The sequence below is a fragment of the Numenius arquata genome, unplaced genomic scaffold (genome assembly GCF_964106895.1).
Source record: "Numenius arquata unplaced genomic scaffold, bNumArq3.hap1.1 HAP1_SCAFFOLD_627, whole genome shotgun sequence".
Classification (NCBI taxonomy): Eukaryota; Metazoa; Chordata; class Aves; order Charadriiformes; family Scolopacidae; genus Numenius; species Numenius arquata.
In genome coordinates, this window is record NW_027414763.1 from 24,457 (window position 1) to 50,040 (window position 25,584).

Here is a 25,584-nt window from a genome sequence, read left to right on the forward strand (position 1 = left end):
ATAAATTACAAACAGGACAGTTTCTTCTCCTGGAACGCTCTTGGGGGGGGCTCATGGAGACGCCTCCGACGCGCTCCATCAACGAGATTAAAATAGCTCGGGGAAGGGACTACTTAACTCAGAAGCCAATTAGCCAGATGCTACCGTACGGCGAGAATTACAGAGCCCCCGGTGCCGCTGGCCCCGAGCAACCCCGGCCAAATCCCTCCCGAGAAGCAGATTTACCAATTCTCCAGGTTTCTCCTCAAAAGCACCTTCCGTAGACTAATAATAATAAAATAAAAAAAAAAAACCCAGACAAATTTCTCACCGTTTCTCATCTTTCCTCTCAAACGGGGAACTATCGAGTTCCCAAAGTTTGCTGAAATAATCCCACCCGGACAGAGCCGGGATAGATTCAGGAGTCGTTTCTTTTTTGGACTCGCCGTCTATAAAAAATTTTGAATGTTTTCCTTCTTTCCCAATTAGGTGGAACGTGCCAATATTTTGGGGCGTTTAAACAATAATGTGCATTTCTGGTGCGATTTGGAAAAGTTTTCTGGTGGCTCCGGGAGGAGTTTGGTGGCTCCGGCCGTACCCAGAGGGAGTTTGGGTTTCTCCCCCGGTGATTCCAGTAAAACTACAATATTTTATTTTAATCCTGCAGGTAGATTTTTTTTTTAACATTTCTGTGCCGATGCTTTACTGTTTCTCTCACCCCGCGGAGTGCGTGTATAAGCCTCATATCGCCCTTTTCCAAAGGAACTCGCCGCTTGTAAGGACTTTATTTGCGCTTTCATTAACCTTTGCTGTTTTACCAGGCTCGAAATTTCCACTTGGGGTTTTAAAAAAACCCTCGTGTGTTTTACAGCCCTCCCTCGCACTGCTCTCGTTAAGGTTCCCGGCTAATTACCGTGCTGAAATTTCCAGCCCGAACCCCAATTTTGCCATGAGCCGGAGCCGCTCACGACTCTTTGGCTCTGGATTCTTCGTTATCGGCCCAAATATTAATCACATCATCAAGGAGTGAAGATTTTCCCTCTGATACCCGTCAGATACATCCGTGGGGTTTTGTTTCCGCTCCATTATTTTATTACTTTTGTGTGTGGAATTTCTCTTGCCGCTGCCTCTTGTTTGTTTTCCCCCCAAGACTTAATTACTGTTTATTTTCCTCCTTTGAAGTGGGTAAAACTGTATTTCTGGGGTGATAACGTGTTGCCTTTTTCAGGCTTTTTGACATTTCCTTATAACTTCTTTGCCTGAGACTTTGGGTTGGTTTTTTTTTTTTTTTTTACAGCTTGTTTCCAGGCTCCCTCTGAATGAGGTGTTCTCCCAGTTATTTGCTTTTCGGGGACGGCACGAGGCGTTTTATAAGTGTTCCTTTGTTTTCGGGAGTTAAGTTTGAGACAACTTGAGGGAGTTCAGGTACACGTTTGTCAGCGCCTGGGTATTTCCACGCTCCCTCCGGATTAACCCACGCTCGTCTTTATTTAAAAAAAAAAAAAAAAAAGAAATTGTAAAGACGACTGAATGGCACGGCTGCGGGACTGGGGGGGGTGTGGGTTTTTCTTTCTGTTTGTTTTTAAATCTCTGGGCAATGTGGCAGGAAGGCGTTGAACTCCGGTGTCAGAGGTCGGTGCGTGAGCGTTTGCCTTCTCCGTAACCCGGCGTTATCTCGGAATTGCGGGAGGTGCCAGAGGCTGCGGAGCGTTTCCTGCTTCGCACACGGGGGGGGCCGGGAAGTGAAATCGGGTGTAATCGTGCAAATCAAATCCCGTCGGCCCGACCTGCCGGCACTCTCCGGCTCACATCCCGCACGGCAGCTCCAGCCCTCACTAAAGAAATTCTCTGGCTTCTCTAGTTTTGAGCAGAGTTTCCAACGCCACATTTGTTTTTTGTGTTTTTTTTTTTTACAAGGTGCTATTATTATTTAGTGCCTCGAGGCATCAAAACGAAGGCAGGCGATTAATCCAGAGCGCTGAAGGCGGCGAGGCAGGAGTTTGTATCCACCCCCTCCGCTCGGGACTCTCTTTCCAGGTAAAAAAAATTCCTTTGCAGAGTGTTTTTTTTCACACAGACGGTGAGCGTCAGCTCCGTCTCGGATTTAGATTCCCGGGGTCACCGCTCGGAAATAAGTTGAGAACTCCTGCGGAGGAAAATTCTAATGAGAGGAAACATCTATTTTTAAATCAAAATAGGCTCGTGCAGACCCTGTCACTGGACCCTGGGGCCGTGTCGCCGTCGTGGCCTTGCAGGAACGTGTCTGAATTCCTCAGGCACGGAAGCTATATCCCTAAAAATAATCCTGAGCGATATGGGGGTGGCCGGGAGCCCAACTTTCTAATTATTTCTGGAGCAAACGAGATGCGGCGCCGAGACCATCAGTTCGTTTGTCAGGAGCGTGTGGGTTTGGCTAAAAACCTACGAGGTCTCCTCATGTTTACTAAAATATTTCGCCTCTTCGTTTTACCCGCATTTTACGTATCGAAGCGGCAATTTTGGGGGGTTTTCCCGCTGCCCTTGTGAAGGTTTTGTGCCCCCCCCGGGGGTTTGTGGGGGCAGAGAGGTCCCCATTGTTCCCTCACCTTCCGTCTTCCGCTGCTCTTTGTTTAACCTGTCACCCTGCCTGACGTGGAGCTGCCGCCCCGGCTCCGTAAATGGGGAGAAACGCGGGGATGTGACGCCCCGAGAGCTGCCCCAACGCCGGGGGGGGGATGTGTGTTTGTCTGCCCGGGCTCCGCTGGAATAATCCGTTTAAAATCCGTCTGCTTTTGGGTGCTGACAGCAAAGGGAATTTTGCCTTCCGAGCGGTATCACCGAGTGTCACCCACCACGCTCTCAACGGCCCTAAAGGCTGGGATTTGTGTAAATGGTGGTTTGGTTTGTTTTTTTTTTATCGTGGGTTCTGAACTTCCCTGGTTCCGCCGCCCGCCCGCGGGAGGGACGGTGTCTGACGGTAGCTTTGACTGAAGCCTGAGGAAGCTGTACCCAGTCTGGAGGGATCTTGTTGCTTTATATTTAATGATGCTTTTTATTCCGGCCGGTTGTTTCACCCCACCTTTGAAACAAAATAGAATTTTTACTCTTAAAACGCACCGGCAAGAGGGCTCTGACAGGCTGGGGGGCTCGGGGTGTGCCTTGGCCGGTCCGGCAGTGATTTTCTTATTTCTTTTCTTTTTTTCTTTTCTTTTTTTTTTCTTTCTCTTTCAGAACCTGCGAAGGCCGATACCGGCGGCTGCAGCCGTGACAAGGAGCTGCCGATTCCGAGCCCCCCCCAGCCCCCGGGGTCTGTCAGCAGATTCCTGACAACTCCAGACCCCGCTTGCCCTCGCAGCTGGGATTTTGCCAACCCGGCCCCACTCCCCGCATCCCTCACCGGCGGGTGGGAATTCCGGCTGCATCGCTCAAGGGCAAGGACCGGCCTTTTCCACCCCCCCCTTCCCGTACAGCTGGAGGCCAAAGCGACCCCCCCCAAGATGTCTAAAAAGCAAAATACGAAAGGTAAGAGGCGCGTGAACGCGATCTCGTCAAATGCCAATAAACAGTGCTATCGATTCTGACGTTATCAATTAGGGAAGGGGTTAATTGCTCTCGCTGTACTCCTTTCCAGGCTGCTGCTGTCACTTGACAGCTTGTTGTCACTCTCTGCGTGACACGGTATAACCTGTTGGGGTTTGTGACATTTTTAGTCGCATCTCAGTTGTCCGACTGGACAGTTCTGATTCCTCCAGTCCCCGTATAATGTTAAATATCGCGTCGCTTCCACGGCCCGACAGCAGCAGAGGAAAAAACACTGGTTTAAGCAGCTGAAGAGTCGTGGAGCCAGTCTTTGATTTTCCTGGGGCGCAGAGGGAGGAGGAGGAGAAGGAGGGTCCCCCAGAGGGTGCAAGGGGATTGATTCCCCAGGGGGTGCAGGAGGAGGAGGAGGGTTCCCCAGCAAACGTGGGGGGGATTGATTCCCCAGGGGGTGCGGGAGGAGGGGGGTTCCCTGGGGGAGTGCAGGAGGAGGAGAAGGAGCAGGAGGGGGGTTCCCTGGGGGGGTGCAGGAGGAGGAGGGGGGTTCCCCAGTGGGTGCAGGAGGAGGAGGAGGAGGGTTCCCTGGCGGGTGTGGGAGGAGGAGGAGGGTTCCCCAGCCAGTGTGGGATTCCCGTCGCAGGGATTTTGAGCGGTGCCGGGGTCTCTCATGGCATTAACTCCAGCCAAACTCAGTCCCCTTCCCGGCCAGCCCTTGTCCACCCCCCCTGGGGGGGGGGCTCAGGGCAGGCTTTGGGCTCGGGCTTGCTTCTCCTGCCTGTGGCCACTACTTGCCCGGAGCCCAATTAAACCAGCCATGACGTTGAGCTGGGCCAGCTCAGCTCTAGCCTCGTGGCCACACCGCTCAGACCCTTTCTCCGGGCGATAGGTGTGTGTTTGCAGGAAGCTTTTTCCCTCCTTTGTCTCCACACACAGGAGCTGGTTTTCCTTTTTTTTCTGGTGACGGCCTCAGCCGCTTGTTTCAGGGAGGGATCTTATTTGTCGCCCGTGAAACATTAATTCCGAAGTGTGTGTGTGGTGGGGGGAGAAAGGAGGGGTGGGGTGAGGGTTATGGTTTTCTTTTTATTTGAACTGGCTACTAATTAATAATTTAAGGCGAAGGGGGTTGACGATTCCTGTCCTCTACCTCAAGAGAAGAGCTTTTGTTCTCGGTAGATTTTTTTTTTATTTATTTATTTTATTTTTTTTTCTAGCAGCTTTAGCATAGAAACAGTCTGTACCTGGGGAGCCCAGCCGGCCTTTGGCGGCTAGATCCGTACGTGATTCAAAGCAATTAGTAACAGTTGTGGAAATTATCGTAGAGGATAATTTTGGAGGGATTTTTAAAGCGCCGGGTTTGTACCTGTGCTTTGGGAAGCCTCGGTGCGAGTCGTTAAGAAATTGATTTCTCTGGTGCTGGAAACGGAGCCTGGAGTCATCGGTGCTGAGTAGATGAGGAGAGAAAAGCACACCTTGAGAGAGCAGAGGGGAGTTAATGGGTCTGGGCGAGAGAAATCTGCAGGGGACGAGGCGGGGAGACCCCCAGAGCTGGTACCCGGGGGTGCTCGGGGTGGGGGCTGGCAAACCCCCGGCCGAAGGAGGAACCGGAGCGGTCGCTGCTCCGGGTGTTGGGCAGAGTGTGAGAGAGAGAGAGACCTGGCAGGGACTGGGTTCCTGAAGAGGAGTGCAGGGATCTTGGGCATAAATATTTGACCCGGAGCAGGAAGGCAGAGCAGGCTTTAATTCCTGGGGGCCGTGAACCCCCTCCCTGGACTTTGTTGTGGGGCTCCAGGAGCCATGTGGGCTTCGGGGAAGGGGAGAGTTAAAGCCACAGACGACTCCGGCCCTGCCCTGGGCTCTTCGGGCTGTGAGTGAATTTTTGGTGACTACTTTCCTCCTGCTCTCGCCCGATATTTTCCAGTCCCTGGTGAAGCCGCGCACCTCGGCCAGGTAAAGGGGGGGTAAGGCCTTTTCGCTCTCTCTTCCTTTCTGAAAGCAAAACAAAAGCCCTTTTGCAGCAGAACAAAGGAGCGTTGAGAGAGAAGGGAAGGAGACAGAGGGATCTTTAATACCACAGCCCTTCCGAATTCCAAAAAGGAAGCCTCCCCCCTCGGGTTCCTCTTGGGGGTGCCCCAGAGCAGAGCCAACACCTGAGCGCCCCGGAAAGGTATTTTTAAGTCTTGTGAAAATGTATATGCAAAGTTTGGGCATAAAATTCTCCTGAATATATCGCTGGCTGTAAATAACTCTTCGCTCTATCTCCAAACCAGGGGCGTCATCGCCCCCCCCCCTTTGAAGACCCGGCTGTGTTTCTGGGTTGCACTGGGTGGCTCATTTCAGCTTTAGCATATTCCGTGAGGGATAATTGAGAAATTGGAAGGAAAGGTAGCCTCGGTGATGCCGGGTCTCTAAATAAACACTTCCCCAGAGTCCCGCAGGTTTGGTGCTTTGCTGCTCTCCGAAGTGATCCTGGATTCTCGGGATTCTCTTTCTCCCCCCGCCCCTCCCAACGAAGCGTCTGCTTGTCCTTCCCGTCCCCCTCCCCGCTCGATTAATTGATTTGAGGGAGAGCAGCCACCAGGCTCGGGGAACGACGCCTGACCCCGGGACACAAAGCAATCACATAAATCTTGTTTCCATCGGCCATCAGCCGCGGTCTCAGGCGTGCCAGCGTCCTGAATAAAACAGCACCCGGGTTCCTGCTCATCTGGATACAACCAGGAGCCGTTTCAGCTGATGGAAAACCATCCGGGGTGAATTTGGTGAAGGAGAAAGGTCTCTGGGAAGGGTTTCAGCTGGGGGAGCAGGGGGTGAGCTGCACCCTGAGCCTTCACACCACCCCCAAATGGGAGCGAAACTTCATTTTCAGCTCCTACTTTGGCACATCAGTCAGGCAGGAGGTAGCGGGCGGCACTGATTTGGGGTGAGTGCGGGCTATTTGCTAACTTCTGGTGGGCTTGGCAAAACGGGAAGTGGCAAAGTGGCTCGGTTTGTTGGCCCCCACTGTGAGTGATGCTGAAAACACACAAAAGCGAATATTCTGTGACCTGGGAAATGAGATCCCGGTCGGGAGTGAGGTCGGATGCGGGGGGACATCGGGAATTCGTGGGAACTTCGTCTGCCTCACTCTGCAAAGGCACCGGTTTAATTTAATTTCCCATTTTTTATGTGTAGATGGAAATGAGGTGGGAGGGGGAAGACGGTGTCTCACAGTTTGAATTCCCTCGATGTCTCTCTGGCTCCAGCCCATCGCCTGGCTCCGCTCGTGGGTGCCCGGAGCAGGAGGAGGGTGGTGGCCAGGACATGGCAGCGTGGCCACCTGGGCTGGCCCGGCCAGTGACACCACGGGGCCACTAACCCTGTGCCCCAAACGCTTGCCCTGCCTCCCTGCGAGCCCCTAAATTGGAGCAAAACCACCTGCTCACTCTCTCGGGCAGAAACACCCTGTTCCCGCAGTAGAACTTTGGGTGTATTTTAGTTGATTTGCAAGAAGTTAATTTTTATTCCATATTTAATTTCCTTTTTCTCCCACTTTCCCAAGCCCGTAGCTGAATATGGCGTTATACTGGGATGTAGCCTGCGTCGGTACCGGGGCTCACTCTCCCGCTGCCAGCTGATGGGATCCTTCTCCCATGGGATATCTGGAAGGTTTAATTTGCTCACTTCGGAATGAATTCTTCAAATTGTGAGTCCATCTCTCGCCTCCGTGGCCTTATTCCAGCCCAAACGCAGCACGTTTTGTCCTGGACCGAGGAGGCCGTGGCTCGTGCTTGGCCCCTCGGAACCTTTTTGGGAAAAGAAGCCAGAAAGTTGGCATTTCTTGTTGAGCCGAGACCCTGAGGTGCAGCTGCCGCCTCCGTGGGCCGGAGGAATATCGGGAATATCCCAGGGGGATATTTCCCCCCCTCCTTGAGGGTGGAAATAGTTTCCATAAGAGCTGAGTGAGGCACCGGACCCAGGCAGCAAGTGGGGAAAAACGGGGCAAAACCGGATCCGCTCAAATATCTTCATGTGCTTTGGGGAGTGGGGGGGGCTCAGGGCAGTGCGTGGGGGCGACGCTCTTCCCCTCGGATCGTGGAAAAAGTTCATGGGTTTATGTAGTTTTTCCCGATACCAATGAAATCTCTGCCCGGCAGCGGACCCAGGAATATTGATTGTAACCCCGGTTTAGTCCTGATTTCTCCCTTAATTCCTGAGGGGAGGGTTTAGCGTGGGTACCTCCGCTGCCTCTTGGCCAGAACTGCTCTTACAAAGGAAAAATAATAGTGTGATGGTGGAATTTTTAGGGAAAAGCACGACACGGGAGAGCTGGGAGGTGCAGCCCGGGGTGGTCCTTGCTCTGAGTGGTGCCTGAGGAGCCGCGTGGCCACCAAAAGGTCTCAGGGATGTAATCCCCTGTAGCCCTTTTTCCAGAAGTCCCAATTATTATTTGTTTTGTTCTATATTTCGGGGTATTTTGCTGTAACCACAGGCACAGGGCGAGAGAATAATGATATTCTGCCTCCTTGGCTCTGTCCTGGGAAGCTGCATTAATTCCTGCCCAGCCACCTCTGCGGTCCCGGGCACCGCCAGCTCCCCGGCCTCGCGGCGCAGGGACTGACGAAGGCGCTGGTAATTAGAGCAAATTGGAGGCGCTCGGAGGGAGCAGCCGAGGTGCCGTTTCCTTCAGAGCTTTTTATTTGGCATTAGCCCAGGTTGTTCCCGCGCTGGTCCCTGGGAGAGCCGGCGCCGTCACCGCTGACCTGAGAAGCTACAGAGTCTGTAAAACGTTTCACGGTTTAACCGGATCTTGACTCTTTAAGTGAATAAGTCCCCAAAGCCTCCGCCCGCGGGTGAATCGGGTGAATCTGGTGGTCGAAGTGGGGTTTTTTTTTGTTTTTAAATTTCTGTGCTATTTTACGGCGTAAGCTCCCTGCTGGGATGGGGATGAAGCTCTGGATGGGCTCGGAGGAGGAGAATGCACCCGAGCAATCGCCGTACGGTGTGTGCTGTGCGGGGTGAAAGCCACGTGGCTGCCGGGACGGGGCTTTTATTCCTATTTCTGCCTCTCCGTATGGAACGCCGGCCCAAAGCGAGCCAGGGCTGGGCTTGGCTTCCCCCGGGGGGGACGACAATGACCCCCCCGAGGGGTTTGGCTTCTCTCGGGTGGGAGAGTTGTTTTATTTTGCGTGTCCCGGGAAGCGGAGCAGGCGTTCGTCAGGTCTGCGATGTTAATTCTTGCAGGTGCTTCGTGCAGAAGGGACTAATTGGGGGAGCTCGGGAGGAGGAGGGTGAGATTTCATCGGGTGGATTCTTCCTGGCATCGTTAAGTGCTTCTATTTAAGAGATCCTGTGTCATTAGTCCAATAAACAGCACTGAAACACAAAAGGAAATGATTAGGGACGAATGATTTCTTGCCACCTCCTTTTTCTGGAGGATGCAGTTAGGAAGAGAGAAGCAATTAGAGGCCGTTGGCGTCGTCTCTGGGGTTTATCCCGTGGAAGGCAGCGGGCAGCCCTGCGCGGTGTGTGTGTTTTAATGCAGGAGAGATCGGTGCGGGCGCCTGACTGACTCGTCACGTCAGACACGACACGCTCCGTCTGAGCCCCGGCTTTGGGAAGGAGCTTTCCTTCCCCGCAAGGTTGTTAATTCAAAAAAAAAAAAAAACAACAAAAAAAAAACCAAAAAAAACCCCAAAAAAACCTCCCAAGGTGGCTGGTGGCCGCCCCACTCCCGCCCGGGCCGGCACCGGCATTTTAAATTCTGCCCCTTCTTGCAGAAACCCACCCCCAGGAGAGGCCCGAGCCCTTTTAATGATGCCTGGGAGCGCTCAAGGGCAATATCAAATGTATCCGGCGTAGTCTCCCTCGCATAATTTTTGCATGATAAACGTTTTGCCACCAGGAGGGACCGGGCTGGAAGCTGGCGGAGCGGCTGGGAGCGAGAGCCCCCCTCTCGGAGCAGGGGATGTGAGAAAGGGATGGGGATGGAGGGGCTGAAAATGCGCCACGTCGGGGCTGGGGGGGGGAGCTGAACTTCATCTTTCCTGGCACCTGGGCCCTTGGTGGCCGCTGCGGGATGAAGGTTTTGAGAAAAGATTGCTAATTCTCACTCGGGGATGAGAGGCCAAACGCCATTTATAAGATTAAGGACCAGAAAGTCGGTAACTCCCAACTTGTGCGAGCTCGGGAAACTCGAGCAAATCTTGCTCATGGGGCTGAGAGGGGTGAGGCCGGCGCGAGGAGGAATTTAACCGTTCATCTGTAGCCTTAATAAGAGGCTGACCTTTCCATCATGTTCACAATTCTGTCACTGCATTTGGAGGCATCTCGGTTTAAATGCTACATCAATGTCTGGGAACTGCAAGAAGTCAATGGGGTGTCTCGGCATCGCGTACCGAGTTATTTAGAGGAGGTGAGGGAAAAGAACATGAATCAGCAGCCGGGAATATCAGCCGGGCTAAAGCCCAAAGGGCAGTGACCCAGGGAGTGTCCCTGCGGAGCGCCCTGCCTGGGTGGAAGTGTCCCTTCCACAGATGGTCCCAGAAGCTCTGTCCTGGGCTGCCCTGGTATGTGCGGAGCTGGAAGCATCGAGATCTGCCAGGGATTTTGTGGATCCCTGGAAAAAGGGCTGGTGGTGCAGAATTAGCAGGGTTTAAAACCCCTGAGGCCCCCCCATCAGCCCCTGCCCGGGGCCACGTGTCCTTCCTGAGACCTAACGTGGCTAAAATACCAACTTTAAAGTATGTTCTGTCGTAGTAAAACGCCTCCATGAACAGCTTTATCCCTTTTTCCTTAGCAGACCTGAAATTTAGCCCGCTCAGCCCCTTTGGCAGGCAAATGGAACGTGAATTTGTGATGCCAGGAGCTCGCGGGGACCTCGGGGTGGGACACGGTGGGGCCCATAGATTTATGTGACGGGGAGCGGAGCCCTTGGTGACGGCTGTCCCCATCGCGGGTCTCTTTTGGAACAGGGAGGCATTACCTTGGAGATGGTGGCTGGCAGGGAACACAAGCTGCTGGATCTTCAGAGCCATTTATCAGTCTGCTTTTGCTATTTGTATCTCCGGGTGGAGGAAATTGTTAACCACGCTGCTCGGAGGCTCCGGCGCTTCTCTTAACTCTCTATCGCTGGGCTCGGGAGGAGATGAACGTGGAAATGACAGCGCGGTACTGGGCTTCGGCGAGCTGTTGTTAGACACCAGCCCTGTTGGGGCTTTTGTGGGTTCTTTGGCTTGTGGTTTTGATCCATGGTGGGTTGGTTGGTTAAATCGAGTCGGAGCTGAGGAGTGAATCGGCTTCTTGAGTTCCCGGGGGGGTGGGGGGCTCATTGGCAAACCAGGGTCAGCTGGGGCCACCTGGGGAAACAGAATCTGGCCCTTAAACAAGGCTGGGAAATCCTCTGGTTTATTCTCAGCAGGTAATAACCCTCTGGTTGATTCTCAGCAGCCAATAACCCCCTGATTTACTCTAATAACCCCCTGATTTGCTCCAATAACCCCCCCAGTTTACTCTCGGCAGCCGATAACCTCCTCTAACCGCACAATGGAATGAGCCAGCAAGCGCCCTACACTTGTAGGATTTCAATTTTCTCCTCATCGAAGGCCCCTTTCGGAGCTGACCTCCTGCTTCGTCCCTTTCTAAACGTCTCCCTGTTGTTCAGAAGAGACCCTTCCCTCTCCTTTGTCTCCACAGACGCGTCTGGGTTCATTTTTGATGTGCAGTCCAACACCGTGATGGCCCAAGGAGGAACCTTTGAAAACATGAAGGAGAAGGTAAATGTGTCTTCGGAGACTTTTAACTTGCCACGTGCCGGGGAAGAGCTTGTGAGTGCTGTATCTTCATCTCCTCTCGGGGATGAAATATGTTTCTGTCCAGGAGGTAACCGCGGCTCTGTCAAAAGCACAATTTTATTCAGGCTAAATGGTCCTGACACATGAAAGTTTTATAAGGAAGTCACGGGTTGCGGTTTTTAGCCTCCCTGCAGAAGGGCTGAGTGGGCTCCGGGGGGAGAAAAAGCGAAGGGTTTACACTTTTCCCCGTTTTTCCTCCCTCCAGATCAGCGCCGTGCGGGCGATAGTCCCCAACCGGAGCAACAACGAGATCGTCCTCGTGCTGCAGCACTTCGACAATTGCGTGGACAAGACGGTGCAAGCCTTTATGGAAGGTCGGTGCCTTGGTGGGGTTTGTGGCTGCGTATCCCCTACGGACCCTGTTTATGGACCCCCCCGAGAGGCAGTGACAGCCTTTGGGCAAAAAGGATTGCGTCAGTGAGCGTGGCAGGAGCTTCCGTGGCTCCTCAGCGTGTCCAAGTACAGGCTCCGTCCATAAAAATAACCCGGGGATGAGCCTCTGCCCGAGTTTTAGTTGGTGTTTGCTCAGTGAGGGGTCAAGGCAGAGATAAGGGTTTGATTGCTCTATAGATAAAGGAGGTTTGGTACTGGGTTGGAGAAACTCTTGGGAATGTCTTCAGCTGGGCTGGTTGCCGTTTGTACTTTGAGACCTGGCTGGTGGCAAATCTCCTCCCCGGGGCTGGCACCCTGCCTGAGATGGATCTTCTCACCCTGGGGACCAGGCCGTGGCTGGTGACAGCGCCTGTCTCTCTGCGGCTCTTCTCTCCCCCGCGCTGGCCACCACTGACAGCTGTGCTTCGCCCCGGGCCAACAGAAGGGCTGTCACCCCGGCCATGGCCATCCTGACCCTGGCGGTGGCTCTGGGGAGGGACGGTCCCTGACCTGAACCCAACCTCCCTCATCAGAACACGCTCCAGCAGGTTCCAGGCACCCAAACCTTTAGTAAGACAGAGCCAGAAAGAAGGTTATTTACTTATTTCTTTTTTTTTTATCCCCTGGAAAGAGCTGTGTTCTCAGGGAATAGTCCTTTTCAGCCCTGTGTTCCCAAAGCAAAAATGAAACCGATCCTTTTATGACACCAGCTGAGAGATTTGAGACTTGGCTGCGGGAAGGGTTTGAGCTGGCTCCAGTTTGGAGGCGCTCCCACCTAACTGGGAAGGAAGCGGGGTGGGGGCCGCGTCCACCCCTTCATCCCTGCCTCTCCTTTCAGGCAACGCCAGCGAAGTGCTGAAAGAATGGACTGTAACGGGCAAAAAAAAGGTAACGCTTTTTGAATATACTTTGCCGAGGCATTTATCTTTCTATTTTGAGGATTTAGACTCAAAATAAAAGGAGAACAATCCACATCCCTCAGGATTTAGGTGGGCAAAGACCCCAAAGAGCAGGGGGGGTGTATGGGTGTCAGCGGGGCCGATGCACGGGGATCATTTCTGGCTGTCGGTGCCTCGCTGCTCAGGGCAGTGATTTCCCCGGGAACTTCAGGGCGAGCTGTAAATCGCGGCTTCTCCCCGACATTTGCATGTCATTGAGTTGTCAGACGCGGTGTCGAACGTAGCATCTGGAGAAGAAAGGTTCTAGACTTTCCGTCCTTGCAATCCCTTTCATTCTGCTGCCCCTCTGCAGCACCCCTCGTCCGCACATGCGGCCCCCGCGCCCGAGTAAATCTTTATCGGGTCCATTTATTTCACCCGAGCTCCGTAATTCACTGTTGGGGATAGTCACGCTCTTCCATTTTTCATGGGTAACCTTTGGAGCTGAACAGTTGCCTTTAATGCTGAGCTCTGTGGAAATATATTTCTCTGTCACATAAAGCTTTCTCCAGTGTTTTGCCGCCTCCTTTGCTCAGGCCCCTGTGAAAGGGTTAAATAAAGGTTTTTGCAAAGTTTCAGCGCTTGATATTATCATATCTAAATCCGCCAGGACAAGAATAAAATCATAATTATTCAAAAGGACTCCTTTGAATACGTGCAAAGCAGCAGCATGGCAGGGCCAGGGGAAGAATGGGACTGAATAACCCCGGGGTGGGAAAGGAGGGGAGTTTTATCCCCATGAGGGTCCGACAGAGCATCCTGGAAGCTGCACCCCAGCGGGGAGCACCCCCAAAGCCCCCCCCAGCCCTCCCTGGGCCGGTGCCGTGGGGTGCAGCCACCAGCCCCTTGGGTGCTGCTTGTCCCTTGTGTAGCCTTCGCCCCATAACCACCATCAGGGCCAGATAATGTATTCGCGCCTCATTAATGCCACTATATCTGTCCTCATTGTCGAATAAATCCCTCCTCCTGTTAACAGGATCAACAGCCAGCCCGCCTGAAAAAGCACTTAATTCGGCTACTTTCAGCCAGTAAAGCGTAAGCTTAATTTGCCCTTCAGGAATTAAGTTTAACGTTGTGTTTTTCTCCTCCCCCCTTCCCTTCCCCCCCCCACTCCCCCCCTGGCCTTTTTGTGCTTGTGGACACATAATCCTTAGAACAAGAAGAAGAAAACCAAACCAAAACCTCCAGCTGAATCGAGCCCCGGCCTCCCAGCCCCCGGGAAATTGGTGTCCACTGAAGAGGAGCCGTCGGCACACGCCGAGAAGGGGGGAATTAACGGTTTCCATGTCAACGGCTGCGCCCACGACACGGAGTCCGTGGACTCGCTCAGCGAGGGCTTGGATGCGCTTTCCATCGATGCCCGAGAGCTGGAGGAGTGCGAGGCCACCGGGCCCCGGGGAACAGGTCAGTCTCCCTGAGCGGCGCTGCAGACGTGGCCCCCCCTGGTTAAAAAAGTAGAGGAGCTGCCGCCTCCTTTTTTTTTTTTTTTTTGCATTCCCACTTGGTTTTGGGTCAGTTTTAAATCCCCATTTGTTTGGATGGCTCTTCAGGAAAGAGCGGCTCGCCTCGGCTCCTGATTTCTGATTTATTTGGGGTTTTTGCTTGTGGTGGTAAAGAAACGCTCAGTGTTGTGCCCCCCCCTTGGCTTTTTCCCCTGTAAACGAGTGTGCTTTTCTACAGCGGTGCCTGAACTAGCGAACGGAATAGCAGACTTTGACACAAAATCGCTCATCCTGCATCCTTCCCAGAGCCCTTCGTCCCCCAGGCAGCGGCCGGAGCAGAGGAGCGCCAGCAGGTCTCTGTCCCGATCCGCAGCCCCCGGCTCCCTCCCGCCGTCCCTGCCCGCCCCGCGGCTGGAGGACCTTCCCGTCTCCCCGGCCAACAAGAAGCTGGGTAAGGCCCCCGGGGGGGCTCTGCGCCCTCACCCCCTCGCAGCCGGCCAAATTCTCACCTTTTTTTTAAGCGAGAGAAAAAAAGGGGGGGAAAAAAAAAAATATCCCTTTTTTTTTTTTTTCCCGGCACTGGTGACGGAGGCGCCCTGGACTTTGATTTTAATGCGAGCCAACGTTGGCTGCTTATTCTTTAGCCGGTGCCTCGCTCTCTGCTCCCTCTCCCCGCGCGGCAGAGGGATCCTGACAGCAGTTTAGCCCTCCTGCCCGCAGCAGCCAACCCCTGCGTGCCACAGACGCCAGGGAGGACGCAGCCGCTCGCGCTGCATACGCTTAGCCCCATTCTTCTGCCCCCTCCCTGGCACAGCCTTTGGGTTGTTTCTCATCTTTTTGTGAGAATTTGTCGAAAGGCCAGACGTCCGGCCCGGCCCCTCTTACACGAAGTGACAGCCTCCTTCCACGGCGGTTTTTGGTTTTGTTTTTGTTTTTTTTTTTAGGTTTTTTCCCTTCTTTTGTGTGTTTTCTCCGCAGCTGAGCTCTTGTGGGGGTAACAAGTGGGGACGGGAGGGACGTCGGAGCCCCCCACTGCGATCGCAGTTGGCTTAGGGAGGTGGGGGGGGCTGCTCCTTCGCCCCCTCGCCACACGGGAAAGCTGTAACGAGCGGTTGTTAATGGGGCTTGGCAGGGGGCAGCCGCGCTCCAGAGAGCGGGGGCGAGGCGATGTCCCCCTCTGGTGACAGAGACGCGGGGACTAACCCCTCCTTTCAGCTCCTGATTTGTGGAAACGGCCTTAATTTTCATTTCCGAGATAACTCCCTTCCCCAGGCATGCAGTCCTTTGGTATCCGTTAGCGATACGGTGGGTTGGTCCTTGGAGCTGCCTCTCGCTCCTCTCCAGTCCACAAAAGCACCTCGGAGACGCGTTTGATTTCTCTCCTGGAATGGAAAACGTGGAGGGACATCCCTGCCCGTGGAGGGAAATTCCACAGGCCCTGGGAAAACTTCCCCCAGTAATAAAACCCTTTCCAGCTCTCCCTGCTGAACCTGGTGCCTTCCTAACGGGGAAGGGAAAGAAAAATTTAAAACCAAGCGGTGAAATAGTTGGGTTTTTTTAAAACCAGAGGGGAAGCCGTGGTTAGATTGGTCCCTGCCGGGAGGATTTAGCGGGGTGATTGACGGGGCTGCTTGAGCTCGCTCTGTCTCCCGGTAGGTTCTAATATCGAGAAATCAGTGAAGGATCTCCAGCGCTGCACCGTTTCGCTGGCTCGGTACCGGGTGGTGGTGAAGGAGGAAATGGATGCATCCATTAAGAAGATGAAGCAGGTCTTTGCCGAGCTGCAGAGTAGGTGAGTTAAACGGAGGGACAGATCCAGGCATTCAACCCATACGTTTGGAGTGAGACTTCATCATTCCCGTGGGGTTAAGACTTCATAATTCCACTGGTGTTGGCCGCGCCGCCCGGGAACAAACCGGAGTCGAAAGTCCCGTGTTCTGCAGCTTTTGGAAGCCTTTTTGGGGTCCCACGCCTGCACTGGGGTCTTCCTGCCCGCCTTTGGTGGGGGGCTTTGATAAACTGCGGCTCCGTGGCTGCCTGAGACCATCATAAAGTCATTTCAGGGGCAGGTGATGGGAGGAACCAGCCGGGAACGCGCTCTCGGTGCGGGGCTGGTGCTGGTGTGCTGGAAGGAGAAGCGCCGGGAGCTCGGGGCGCAGCACGAGGTGTCCTTTAGAAACAAACAGTCATATTTGAAATCTTCAAATTACGGTCGAGGGGCCCTTTTGAAGGTATGAGTACACATCAGAGATCATCCTTTGTGGCCTCGCTCCCCCAGTTTTAAGCCAAAGCTTTTAACACTGTGCGTGATGTTCCCTCCCAGCGTAACCGGGTCCTTTTTTTTTTTTTTTTTTTTAATGAACATCTTTATTGGTTTGAATAAATGCTTTAAGGTGATATTCCCAAAGGCCCAACGTCAGACACGCTCGCTGTCTCGGCCGATTGAGTCTGTTGCTGAGAAATTGTTCTCGGTTATACAAATAGCGTCGCTTTTGGTAAAGAAATATTCAGGGGGAACTGCACAGAGGGTTCTTGCCTGAGGTGAGGAACGTCTGACAAGTAAGGAAGATGCCGCTGTGGCGGGGAAGGATGAGGGTAGATGTTTGGCAGCTGTGCAGATCTGTGTCAGAAGCTGTCTGTGGCTGCGGACGGGCCGTGGCCTCGGAGGCAGGAGTTGCTGAGGGTGCGGAGAGCTCTGCTCTCTCAACCTTTTAGCAAATTGGCTTTTTCAGGGGACTTTTTCCTCGTCTTGAACTTCGCCAGCAGGAACTGCCCTCTCTCTGTCCTGTGCTGGAATGCAGGGTGTTAAAAGTACTGACAAAAGTGTTTATGGATGACTTTTTCAACTTCTGCGAGGCCATGGGGGGTTACAGGCGTCCCTGGGCTGAGCTGTGCTCCCTGAGCCGAGGCCGCGGAGCTCCCGGCTCCTCCCGGCCTTCGGGAAAGCCGCGGCGGGGGATTTACCTCCTCGACGGGTGCGGGGATTCCTACCCCTAACCCAGGTTGGGTTTTCTTATTTCTTACTTTGTTAGTGGCTTTGTCTACGGAGTCAATACTGAGACCGAGTCAATATTATCACAGTGGGGTTCTGTTGTTCAGATTTTTTGTCTTCATCTCTCTACAGTTACATCATCTGTAAAAAATCTCTCCCTGCAATGGAAAATGTCATTCCTTTGGCTCACGCCTCTGGTTCCGGATAGGTAACTCCTCGCCCTTTGACTTGCGTTATCAACCACCAACCGCTTGCGTCACCTTGGGAAAAGGTAAAGACCCAAGTCCAGCCCGGCAGCACTGCTGCGATAAGCCACAGGACGCCCGGTTCCGGCAGCGGGGAGGCAAGTCCCGGCTTGGAACGGGGCCACCGGGAACCTCCTTCGGCAAACGCCAGCCCAGCGGGACGTACGTGGTGACTCCCCACAGAGAGATTCGCTTTCCTTTTCCCCAAAGTGACGCAATTGCCGGTGACCCGAGGTGTAAATTGTACCTGCATGTTTTTCTTGTTGGTTTTTCTTGTTTTCCCAACTCCCTGCATGACCCAGGCAATAATTGAGTGTATTTTTAAATCCTGCGGCACGGGGCAGGATCCCATAGTTAAGCCCTCGTGCTGAGCTGCCTCTCCAGCTGGCTTTTTACCAAAGGAAAACCGGGTTTAAAAGCAGGTTTGTTCAACTCAAATAGGATATTTTGGCAGGAAACCGGGACTGGTTTAACCTGTGCCCATCAGGGCGGCCCCTCTGGGTGCCCTTTTAACCAGGGAGGTTTCCTGGAGCTCCTGCCTTTCACCTTCTCTCGCCGGACGAGGGGTTTGTGTCAGACTTTGCTCTGGGGGTGGGCGAGGGTGAAGGAGACTCCGACGCTGGGGTCGCGCCGGGCAGACACCTTGGACTCTGAAATGCGGCCTGTTGGAGTGGTGGACGGGGCAGCAGCTGCTTTGCCTGCCTATTTTGGGAGGATTTGCTCCTCTGAGATGATGGGGCAACCTGGGGAATCCTGACAGTCCTTAATTCCTTGAATATTTTGCTGTCCACTGACAGGGGGAGTAGCACAGCGGGGGAAAACCCCCCAAGCCTTTGTGGGTGCGTTCCCCTTTGGCAGGACATGCTGCGGAGGGTGAGAGATGGGGTCTGAAGTCTCCAGCTTGTGGGGATCGCCCTCGTATCCTCACGGCCGTGCTTCCAGCCACCTCCAGCCCCATGGAAAACCGTCCCCCGAGCCCTGGGCAAACAGGTTGTGCCCACAGACACCATCTCGCAGGCACCGCTGGGACCAGCTCGGTCCCTTCGAGGGGCTGGGTCACCACCGACATTAATTAATCTTCAGCAGGTTTATCGCCTCCCCCTTTTCCTTCCTTTTGCACTTCTTAAATTGTCCTTTCTTAACGCCCAGCAGCCGCGCTCTCCGTGCCCCGGGATCCTGGGACGGAGCTGTCGGGAAGGGCAGGATCCGTCAGAAGGAAGCGCCTCGGTTTGAGGAGGAGCCGTGGGGTCTGCTCCCAGCCTCTCGTCACAGGCAAAGCCACTTGACCTCTGTTCCTCAGCCAGCCCAACTGTAAAATTGGGTAAAGGACTCCAGCTGAGCTCTGCTGAGTAAATTAAATTACGGAGAGACGCCGGCTACAATCTGTGCCGAGGTGCGTGCCCGTGCGCCTGCAGCCTGGCGGAAAAAAGCCCCCAAAAAACCCTCATATAAAAGCGAGTGTTGGCCTCGCGGGAGCTGGGCGTGCGTCTGTGTGTCCAGGGAGGAGGCGTTGGTGTGGCACAACCCGAGTTCTGCGGCCACAAGGCTGTTCCTGCGCTCAAATTAATCCTTACGGCTGTTTTCAGACCCGTTTCTCCCCGAGCTCCGGGGGGGTTCCGGGCAGCTTGGGGGGGGGGGGGAGGTCTCCCCCTTTCCCTGCCCCTCGGTGGGGCAGAGCTGGGCTGTGCCGCTCCGGGGATGGCTGGGAAAAGGGGGTGAAGTCTCGTTAGCGCTGCTTTTGACACCCGTGGTTGTATTTGCGCGGTCGGGCTGGGAGTGCCTGACCTGGATCAGGCCCCCGCTGTGCTCGGAGCAGAAACAATTCCTGCCCTGAAAAGGCAGATGGACAGAGCGATAAATCAACAGAAGAAGCCAAATGTCAAAGCTGCTGTTCGGAGGGAATTGTTTAAATTGATCTTGCCTCAGCCCTCCCTGACACACAGAGGAGCGGGAGCGCTGCTCGGAGTTTGCATTTCAGACGGTCTGTGGTTTCCCCTTTCAGCTGGTGGCTAAAATAAATATTCTTCCCGTTTTCGAGCAAACCTTTCTCGCTTAAAAAAAAAAATAGCGTGTGGTCGGCAGCGAGGGGCTGCCCCTGCTCCTGCCCGTTTCTCTGAGCAGCGGTTGGTGTCTGTGCCGGGGCTGTTGCGCGGCGAGCGCGTGAGAGGAAGGCTCGGCTTTTCTGTTTAGAAAGCGGGAACCCAAATGAACCCAATTAACAGGTTTGGGTGGCGAACGCGGTCGAGGCGACGGCGGCAGCAGCCGAGGGGACGAGGCTGGGGATGTCGGACGAGTCACTTCCAGGGAAGCACAAAAGCAGCGTTTTTCAGGGGAAGGATGTCTGCAAGGCTCTGGCGAAAAAATGGAGCTGCGACCAGTACCTGCCCCTGTCTGTAATGGGAGGACTGGTGTTTCCCCTCCTGCTTCCATCATAGCTCAGTGCGCACGTCTCCAGGGCGAGAGCCTGGAGCAGCGGCTACGGGAAGGCTCCTGGGGTGCTCTGCCTTCCCAGAATCTGCTCAAAAAACCTGGATTTGGTAAATTTGGCCTGGCTGTAGCTGTGCGGTTCCGCTGGCGTAAAGGCTGCCGCCGTGACACCCAGGGGAATCGCGGTCTCATGGCAACAGACACCCTTCGTGGAGGCTCCTGGCAAGTGCGGCTCCTTGCCCGTGACCCGCTCAGGTGTTCCCTCGGTGGCCAAAAGACCCCCAGACTGTGTGAGACGACCCGGGTCGTGAGCCCCTGTGGCTGCGGGTGACGCGGTGACAGGCAGGAGGAGGGTGTCCCTTCGTGGGGAAGGGAGCCACGCTCTCGGGGGGCAGCCCTGCAGGGATCAGTGGGGTTCACACCTCCCGGAGCCCCAGAATCCAGGGATTTGGGTCGGTGGGCTGATTTGCTCGGCTTAAATAAGCTACTTGAGGGCTTCAGAGCCACGCGTCTGCACCTGCACCTGAGGGGCTGCCCAGATGCCTGGCATCGTGCTCCTGCCCCTCGCCCTGTCCCCTGCTCCTTCCTCGTATGTTTTGAGTGACTCTTTCAAAAGAAAATGTCATTTTCTTGGGTGATAAAGTCCAGCCGAGTGCGGGATGTGTGTGTGTCCCCTCCCCGACTGCGGCCACCGCTCCCTTCTCCCCTTGTCGAGGTGGCTCTGGCTGTATCGGGGTAAGGTGACCGTGTCCCCGGCGGGTTGGGGACACCAGGCCGTGCTCCAGCCGGACGCCAGCAGGTTGGGGACACGACTCCTAGAACAAAAGCCGCCAAGCCGGGAGCGCGGTGCCACGAGCTCCTGCCGCCATCTGCCGGCGTCTCCCCGCAGCCGACAAACCCTCCGGCCTGTGTTTGCCGTGAGATTTCATCCTCCTCTTTGTCTCTTACTTACTAAATTTCTTTGCTACTTACTAAATCTCTTCCCTTTTCCTGTGGTTTTGATGTTTGTTTGTTTTTTTCACCCTCCCCAGCCTTATGGATCGCGAGGTGGCGTTGCTGGCCGAGATGGACAAAGTGAAAGCAGAAGCAAGTAAGGCTCTCGTCTTTCTACGAGCCCCAGGAGCCGTGGGGGCCGCTGTGCCCATGGGACACGGCCCCCCCCAGGAGCAGGGTCTGATTCACCTCCCGCTCACGCCGGTCCCAAACCTGTGGCTCTGCACCCGGAGAACACTTGCCATGTGGCTCGCGTTAGCCCTGCCTGGATCGTGTTTGCTGCCCAGGCACGGCTGAGGCTGCTGCTCTGTGCCCTCCTTAGAGGATGGGGGCATAAGTGTGCTCCCATTCCTGAAAATCTCAGCATTCCCGGGGAGGGGGGGGGGCTGGGCAGGGATTCCAGGGAGGGGACCCATGGGGACAACAGCAGCACCCAGCCCCGCAGGCTCCATCACCGGGGAATCACAGAATCCCGGGCTGGGAGGGACCTCAGGGATCATCTGGTCCAACTTCTCTTGGCAAAAGCAAGGGGTTTGTGGGGGGAAAGAAAGGTTGGGGGGGGGGGGGGGGGAAGGAAGGGTTTAGCCCGGGGGGAGCAGCAAAGCCCCCACCAGAGCTGCCTGTTGTGGCCACAATCACGTCGGCTCTCAGCTCAGGTCCTGTCTGCGTCTGGATGGAAACAGGGCGGTGGGGGCTGCTGTGCAGCTGCCACCAAGGGCCTGGGAGGGTTCAGGGGGGGCACAGGGAACCTGCTGGTTACCGATGAGGGGCTGGGGGGGGTGGGGCTGTGTTTTGCAGTGGAAATCCTGGTGAGCCGGCAGAAGAAGGCGGAGGCGCTGAAGAAGCTGACGGACGTGGCCGTGCGGATGTCGGAGGAGCAGCTGGTGGAGCTCAGAGCTGACATCAAGGTGAGCCCCTTGCTCCCCCCACTCCCCCCCCCAATCCAGCCCAGCTCTCAGCCCACCCCCGTCTGCCGCAGGAATTGTTCCCTGGTAGGAATTGGGGGGAGTGCCACCTCAGCAGGGCCCCCCCCCCGGGTTCGGGCTCGGAGAGGAGTCGTCGCCGATCCGCTGGGTCAAGAAAAGGTTTATTTCCCTGACACACAGAGCAGCTCGAGCCGATGCCTCCGAGGAGGGACCCCCACCCCAGATCGCAGCCCCCCACCAGTTATACCTGTCCGTCCCAGCACCCCGTCCCCGAGCTCGGTGGTCTCTGGATTCCTCACTGGTTTTCTGGGTCACTGGGCTGGCCGCCTTCTGGAGTTCCCTCACTCTCCCGGCATTGCTTCCTTGGTCCTTATCCTCCTCATTCCGCTCGTTTCTGCCAGATTCGGCAAATTCAGTGTTTGCAGCGTTGGTTTTATCAGAAAATTTACTCTCCTTCCCTAAAGCTTCAACTATTTTAGCTCCTAGTGCTAAGGCGGCCATTAATCCTCACCATTCTCTGCACCCAGCAGGTTTTTTGTATTTTCTGGGTTTCCAGAACACCATTTTGTGAGTCTTTCCTTGTGTTCGTCATTCCTGAACCCAGCGCCCGGTGCTCAGCCGGGATGGGGATATGGGACACCCGGGTTTACAGATTTCAAATACTTGGTTTGTAAAATACTGACATCGCTCGGGTGCTGGCCCCGGGGGTGAAAACCTTCCCCCCGGAACAGGGAGACCTTCCTGCTGCCCGCCCCCCCCAGCCCCTTCTATATCCCTTAAAACACCCTGCTCCCCCCACAAGGGATAAGTTCCAAGTTGCATCAATTAAATTCAGGCTTAAAAAATTCAAGTTGCTCCCCCCGTGGTGGGATTTGTGGGGCTGAGAGACCCCTCGTCCCCGAGAGCGGGGAGGGCTCTTTGTGCCGAGGTAGAAATCACACCCCCCAAAAAAAATGTGGGTTTCTATTTCCATAAGTCATAGCCATCTGCTGTCTCACCAAGGTGGGTTTTTCAAGCAGCCCCCAACTCGGATACCTCTTCCTGGGCCAAACTGGAGGGGTTTTTGCCTCTGTTTTCCGTTCGTTCCCGGACTGAATTAATGTGTTTTCTGCCTTTTCTGTGAAGCACTTTGTGAGCGAGCGCAAGTACGACGAGGACCTGGGCAGGGTGGCACGTTTCAGCTGCGACCTGGAGGCGCTGAAGAGGAGCATCGCCTCCTTTGGCCAAGGTGGGAGTCGGGGAGGAGCCGTCGGTCTCCCCCAGCACCAAAACCCTGCATATTTGCCCCAAAACTGGGCAGCGGCCAAAACTGGGCAGCGGCAGGACCAGGAGGGTTCCGGTCGGGGTGTTTTGTTCCCTCTCCAAGGAGCCAGCCCTTCCCCGTGTCGACCCTCCCTTGGCAAGGGGGGGCTGTGCCCCTTCCCCGCGTTGGTCCCAGTTATCCAAGCCCTTGCTACTGGTCACACGCCCCCCAAAAAAAGCCAGAAAAAGCTCCATTGTCCCTTTGAGCCTTTGGCTGCAGTGACCCCCCCGCCCCCAGCAGTGCTGTTGCTGGCCGGGTCTGGAGTGTGACCGGTCTGAGTCCTGTCTCCAGAACGCACATTTTGGGGTATTTCTCTTCCAGTTTCCCATCCAAAGAACAGCTACTCCACCCGCTTGCGGTGCAGCTCGGTCACCGCCGCGTCCCCGAGCGGTGCCAGCGAGACCTCTGCTCCCTCCACCCCCTGTGCCTCTGCCTCTGCCGCCAGCCTCACTGCGGCCACCAAGAAACCCTCGTCCCCGGCGGAGGTGGCCACAGGGAATGCCGGAGGCCGCCCTCCCCAGCCCTCCCGAGAGGTAACCGCTCCCCGGCAGGATCCTCACTCCCAGTTTGGGGTTCTTCTCCCTGTTCCTGGGCTGGGTCCCTTTGCTGGTGGGACTCATGTGGGGCTGGGCAGCTGTGGGGTCATGGAATCATGGAATAGTTTGGGTGGGAAGGGATCAAAAGACCATCTAGTCCCACCCCCTGCCCTGTGGACACCTCCCACCAGCCCAGGCTGCTCCAAGCCCCCTCCAACCTGGCCTTGAACCCCTCCAGGGATGGGACAGCCACAGCTTCTCTGGGCAACCTGGGCCAGGCTCTCACCACCCTCACAGCAAAGAATTTCTTCCCCACATCTCATCTCAATCTCCCCTCTTTCAGTGTCAAACCCTTCCCCCTCGTCCCATCGCTCCCCTCCCTCATCAAGAGTCCCCCCCCAGCTTTCCTGGAGCCCCTTTAGGGACTGGAAGGGGCTCCAAGGTCTCCCCGGAGCCTTCTCTTCTCCAGGCTGAACCCCCCCAACTCTCTCAGCCTGTCCTCCCAGCAGAGGGGCTCCAGCCCTCCCAGCATCTCCATGGCCTCCTCCGGCCCCGCTCCAACAGCTCCGTGTCCCCCTGATGTCCCCAGAGTTGGTTCAAACCTTGCTGTGACGGTTCTGCTTCAGAGCAGACTTTGGGGGTTTTGCTTTTCCCCTCCCCCAGGAACAAGAGGTTGGGGTGTGCAGGGATGCAGCCCCCAGAGCTGGTAGCCCCCCCCCCTCTGAGCCCCCCTCACTCGCCTACCTTCTTCTTTTCCAGGGGAGCAGGAGACCAGGAGCGGGGCCCAGGTCCCAGGGCCAGCGTCACATCGGCCCCCCGGCCCCCTCCCGCTCCAATAACGGCAACCGACAGCGCAACGGGCCGGGCCAGCCCCACGGCCGGCAACAAACCTCCCCCCCGGCAGCCCCCGCTGGCAGCCCTGGCCAGACGCAGCCCACGGGCACCGGGGGGACCTCGGCACGGCATGGGCCCCCCTCCTCCAGCACAGAGACCAAGGGGCTCCCCCAGCGGAAGCCCCGAAGCAGCCGTCAGGAGGGGGCCAACTCCTGAGAGCCCCCCCCCCCCCGGCAGACGCAGACTGTAGGGAGCTCCAATAGGATACTCACCAAGGAAAGTTTACACTTCTCTTTTTCTCTTTTTTTTTGTGCCATTTATTATTTTTCTCTTTCTCTCTTCCCTTCCTTTTACCCTCTCCTCCGCTTTGCGTTCTCAGGCCTGCGCTGCCCCAGGCCCCCCTCCCACGCTGCCCTCTCTCTGCCCTTTGCCTTCCCCTCCCCCCCCCCCCCCCCCCCAAAAATCACCTTTCTCTGCAAAATCGCTGGCCAAAACCCAGCCCCAAGTGTCTTTTTCTTCTCCCCGGCCTCAGAGGAAGGGCCCGTCCCAGCCCGTCCCTCCTGCTGGCAGCGAGGACGATGAGTGGCTGGGACATGGGGGGGCTGGGGAGAGCTGGGGGGGTGAGTGGGGGTGTCTCCTTGTCCCCTCCCCTGGGGACAGGCAGGACTCGGGGACCCCCCCTCCCCAGGGACCCGCACACTTTGTCCGCACACTTCGCTCTTCTCTGGTTTTTATGTTGGAGATCTCTTTTATTCACTTCCCCATCTTGCCCTGTGCGTCCCCCGTCCCCCTCCCCAATTTCTCCAGCCTTTTTCTCGGTCCCTAAATTAAGTTTATAGCAATATCAATTAGCAGAGCTAATCCTGGGCCGTCCCGGTTGGGGAGGGGGGGGGGAGATTGCGACAGGCGTTCTCTAGAGCTGTACCAATAAAGGTGATGTTCACGCTGGCTGTCGCTGTCTCTGCCTCGCTGCCACCAGTAACCACAGAACCACAGACTGGTTTGGGGTGGGAAGGGACCTTAAAGCCCCCCAAGTCCCACCCCCTGCCCTGGGCAGGGACACCTCCCACCAGCCCAGGCTGCTCCAAGCCCCGTCCAACCTGGCCTTGAACCCCTCCAGGGATGGGGCAGCCACAGCTTCTCTGGGCAACCTGGGCCAGGCTCTCACCACCCTCACAGCAAAGAAGTTCTTCCCCACATCTCAGCTCAATCTCCCCTCTTTCAGCTTAAAACCCTTCCCCCTCGTCCCATC

At 55.6% G+C, this 25,584-nt stretch overlaps 1 protein-coding gene across 1 annotated transcript; it reads left to right on the plus strand.

The window, feature by feature from the left end:
• Nucleotides 1–1,896: 1,896 nt before the first annotated feature.
• Nucleotides 1,897–25,282, plus strand: SPATS2 (spermatogenesis associated serine rich 2). Its single transcript, XM_074167307.1, has 13 exons — nucleotides 1,897–2,016; nucleotides 3,190–3,480; nucleotides 11,167–11,246; nucleotides 11,530–11,638; nucleotides 12,535–12,584; nucleotides 13,789–14,038; nucleotides 14,315–14,527; nucleotides 15,733–15,868; nucleotides 20,772–20,830; nucleotides 21,532–21,641; nucleotides 22,785–22,887; nucleotides 23,284–23,495; nucleotides 24,258–25,282. Exons 2-13 carry the CDS (start codon nucleotides 3,456–3,458, stop codon nucleotides 24,546–24,548), a joined length of 1,638 nt encoding a protein of 545 aa, XP_074023408.1. The 5' UTR covers nucleotides 1,897–2,016; nucleotides 3,190–3,455; the 3' UTR covers nucleotides 24,549–25,282.
• Nucleotides 25,283–25,584: the final 302 nt, after the last annotated feature.

Coding starts and splice junctions, on each gene's coding strand:
- SPATS2 (XM_074167307.1), top strand. CDS start 3,456: ATGTCTAAAAAGCAAAATACGAAAG. Junction 14,528..15,732: donor CCCGGCCAACAAGAAGCTGG/GTAAGGCCCCCG, acceptor GTCTCCCGGTAG/GTTCTAATATCGAGAAATCA. Junction 20,831..21,531: donor CAAAGTGAAAGCAGAAGCAA/GTAAGGCTCTCG, acceptor TGTGTTTTGCAG/TGGAAATCCTGGTGAGCCGG.